At 27.2% G+C, this 4,388-nt stretch overlaps 1 protein-coding gene across 1 annotated transcript; it reads left to right on the top strand.

Moving 5' to 3' along the window:
* The first annotated feature begins 360 nt into the window (after positions 1 to 360).
* On the top strand, positions 361 to 2,736 carry LOC108476943 (uncharacterized). Its single transcript, XM_017779323.2, has 3 exons — positions 361 to 979; positions 1,076 to 1,205; positions 2,238 to 2,736. Exons 1-3 carry the CDS (start codon positions 623 to 625, stop codon positions 2,462 to 2,464), a joined length of 714 nt encoding a protein of 237 aa, XP_017634812.1. The 5' UTR covers positions 361 to 622; the 3' UTR covers positions 2,465 to 2,736.
* The last annotated feature ends 1,652 nt before the right edge of the window (positions 2,737 to 4,388 follow it).

Genomic DNA, 4,388 nt, shown 5'->3' with positions numbered 1-4,388 from the left:
CAATGGGGTGATAAATTGTTTATATTAAAATAAAATTGTATAAATATTATTAACATGAAACTTTTATTGAATGATAAATTTTATATTTTATTAATTCAATTGGTATGGATTCAAATTCTATCATATACATATTTTTATTTTTATTGGCTTTAGTTAAATTTAAAAGACTAAAATATCTTAAAATAATTTAATTTAATTTAATTACGGAAGAACATTTCGTAATTTTTCTAATCGAATTGGTATTGATTTAACTCATAACATTTCCTCAATTATGGAGTTAAATAATAATATATATAATTAAATATAATATCTTTCTTTTATCATTTTATACTTTCACCTCACTATTATTTTTGCGATTGAATCAAATGTTTATTTTACCACTAATTTTAATATCACCCCTACTGTCTGAATCTCACTGCTGAGGGCTTGTTCTTCCAAAACCAACATTTGGGCTTTATAGATGTTTTCATCGTCAGATTTAAGGTATATTAGACTAAAAACTTACCCCGAATTTGGCCCAGATTATTAAAACCCTAATACCTAACCATGCTCAAAACCCTCATTTCACTCACAGCACTCAACAGCACAAACTCTGGTGAAGTCCATTACAGTTTCCGACCAAATGTTCAGGTTGTGGCGCGGCCTGAAAACGGTGGTCCAAACATCACCGGCAAATACACACCATTACCACACCATCCAAGCTATCCCACGAGAATGCACCGGCAGCCGTATCTCGAGCCGTGACAGAGCCCAAGGTAGAATCCCTGCTGTGGTTTTCTCTCAAGGCTTGCTCGAGAAAAACCCAAGCAACCGTTCCCCGTCCAGGAAACAAATTCTTACTGCCGAAAGAAAGCAGATTCGATCCATTATCAAGTCCGTTCAACTCCCTTTCTTTTGTTCCACTAGGTTCCAGCTTCAGATCCGGGCCGGTTCTGGCTCTTCTGTCTTACTTGAATCCGGGACGGTTTTACCCATCAAGGCAAGTTTTTTACTTTTCCCCGCTTTCTTTTTTTGTTTATTAGTAGCTTTTATTGTTCCCCAAGTTCAAATTTTCTTATTTGGGTTGCTTTTATAGATTCATAGGGACGAAGAGAGTGGTAAAATATTGAATTTGGTGTTTGTTTGGGCGGATGAAGGGACTGAGTTGAAGGTTGATGTGCCTGTAGTTTTCAAAGGATTAGAGGATTGCCCTGGTCTTAAGAAAGGTATGCAATTTAGTGCAATTGTCCCCATTTGATCTTCTTATTGATGTTAATTTTTTGCAAGATTTAGATTTTACTATATGATAGGCAACTTGCTTGTTCATTGCTTCTTTTAAATGAAAAATGTTATATATGCTAACTATCTGAAATTGTTGGGTAAAGGAAGTAATTAGAGACTTATGTCTTGTGATTATACTTGGTTTAGCAATTCACTAATGTTGATAATACCAGGTATCATAATAAAACACATATTGATAGATCAGGTACCATATTGGACATTTTCAAATATAGGTATCACATTGGATATTTTATGAAAGCACAGGTACCATAAGAGAACACATATTGATAGTTCAGATACCACATTGGACATTTTCAAAGTAAATGTACTACATTGAATATTTTATGAAAGTACAAGTACCAAATGCGACATTATCTCATATATTAATATGATATTGGAACTTCTGGGGTTTATAAATCACATTTTATAATGATCTGTTATAGATAATAAGATTAGATGCTACAATTTGTTATTTAGTTTTATGTCATCGGATTTTGTTAAAATTATACATTAATGTTTTCTCCATTAGTTTTTTACAACTTCTTAAATGAGTTCCGGTATCTTTAACGTTACCAATACTTGGAGCTCTGGTCCTTGTTGTCCACTTACCCTCTTGCCGTGTTGTACCAATCTTAATTGTCTTTCCTCACTTCTCATATTATCAATTACACTAAATGATGTTAACTTACCGAATGTTTTATTGCAAGCGATAATGCACAAGAACCTGAACAGACATATGGCCTTGCCTTGCCTATTTTTCATTGCATTTTCTTGTAGGGAACTAGCATGTAAATCAGACTAACACAAATGCCAGCTTTCGTGTTGCAAATGGAGAAACCGTGTGATGATACGTCTTATTATTAGTATTCCCGTTTTCGTTTATTTATTTTGATTTGCCCCTGCTTAATCTCATTGTAGTCTTTGACAATCAGATTATGCTTTGTTATTTGACAAATGATACGTTGATGCTGTACCAGGTGGCTACTTTAAAGTGATAAGAAGCAGTCTAATGTTTCAATGCCCGGCAGAACACATTCCTCAAAAAATCGAGGTGGATGTGAGCAAATTAGACATAGATGGTAGAGTGTTAATGCATGATATCGAGGTTCATCCGTCCATGAAGCTTCTAAGCAAAAATGAAAGCATGCCTATATGTAAGATTGCGCCGACTTATATTGAAAATCCCGAGCCCATAAAGGTATAGCTAAAGAAGCGTGAGTTGAAACGAATGCCAATAATAATTCCAATATTTCTTGATGTCAAGAGACATGGCATTTAACATTTAAGAATGAATTTCAAATTGAGCTTTGTGTCTTTAGCTGTTTCAAACCATGTTTCAAAGTAAACATTAAGAGTTGGTTCCTGCGGAATGGTCAGTCTGTTTATTGTAGATTCTGCTGAATTCAAGTAGTTTTTTTTTTTTTTTGGCAACTGGTTTCGATGAAGTACAAATTCAGATACTGAATTTTTTGTTCATTACATACTTCTTTATGATTTTTAGAGTATTGTATTGTAGGGTTAGTTTAATATTGTTTTTAGAATAGTTAAAAAAATATTTTTGAGAAATATTTTGAAAATTTTGAAAAGTTTGATTTAAGATTTAAGTATTTAGGTCTTGTTTAGTATTGTTTAAAAAATAATTTTGGCTTGAAAAGGACATTTAGAAGAAAAGAGTTGTTAAACAAGTTTTTTGCTGTAATTTTAGCTTTTTAAAAGTATTTTGTAAATAAAAGATAAAATTTTAGTTTTTTTTTTAACCAAAAGCACTTTTGATATTTTATTACTTTTTCACCTTTCCAACAATGAGTTTTTTAAAATAATACAAATGTTTTAATATCTAAGTACAAATATTTAATAGTTATATTTAATTTTTTAAAAATATAGTTTATATATTTTAATTAAATTTTATAAATAATTAATATTTATTGTTTTAAAACATTTAAATTTATATTTCACATATTAAAATTTTAACTTATATTCTTATTAAAATAAATATTATTTAAATATATATTTATTACTTAATACTACTATATCTAAAATGGACATTTTATTTCTTAAAATACTTCTCAAAATCATTTTTCAAAGTACTTTTTAAAAGTATTTTTAAAAATAATGTTAAATTAGTTCTAGTATTGTTGTTAAAAGTATTTTTAAGAAATAAAATGTTTATTTTAGACATTGTGTTATAAAGTAATAAATAAGCATTTAAATAATGTTTAAATTAGTTAATATTATGATATTTTAATAAGAATATAAAATATAATTTATTATAGTTTGTTGTTAATATTTTAATATATGAAAATTAATTTTAAATATTTTTAAGAAATTAACCAAAGGAGGGAAAGCATCATGTGTTGGAGGAGTGAATATAATTAAGTTGTTACAAGTGCTTCTGGAGAGAAGAGAAAAGTTGAAAATTTTAATTTCTCAATTTTGAGAAAAGTGATTTTGAAAAGTTAAAAATTTCTTTAAAGTTGTTTTAGGGTTAGTTTAACAATGTTTTTGAAAAGTATTTTGTTTAAGATTAGAGTGTTTAGCATTATTATCAAAAATTATTTTGAGAAATAAAATATTTATTTTAGACATAATATTATTAAGTAACAAATATGCATTTAAATAATGTTCTAATTAGTTAATATCATTATATTTTAGTAAGAATATAAAAAATTATTATAACTTGTTAATATTTTAATATATGAAACATAAATTTTAATATTTTTAAGCAATGAATATTAATTATTTATAAAATTTAATTAGAATATATAAATTATATTTTAAATATTTAATTATAATTATTAAATATTTGTAATTAGATATTAACATATTTGTATTACTTTAAAATTTTTTTTATTTTTAATTAATAATTTTAACATATTTGTAAATAAGCACCAAACGAAAAACAGAAAGAAAATACTATGTTGTTGGAGGGTATAAAGTAATTAAGCACCAAGAATGTTTTAGGAAAGAAAAACTAAAGATTTTAACTTCTTTTTTCCAAAAATATTTTTTAAAATGTGTTTCAAAAACAAAAATTTCAGTTAAAAACAACTATTTAATACAATTTTTCTTCTAAAACACTTTTCAAATCAAAAATATTTTTAAAATACAACTAAATAAGCCCTTAATAT

The sequence above is a fragment of the Gossypium arboreum genome, chromosome 12 (assembly GCF_025698485.1).
Source record: "Gossypium arboreum isolate Shixiya-1 chromosome 12, ASM2569848v2, whole genome shotgun sequence".
NCBI classification, from domain to species: Eukaryota; Viridiplantae; Streptophyta; class Magnoliopsida; order Malvales; family Malvaceae; genus Gossypium; species Gossypium arboreum.
The sequence above is the reverse complement of the archived record's forward strand: the minus strand, read 5'-3'. Positions and strand labels throughout refer to the sequence as shown.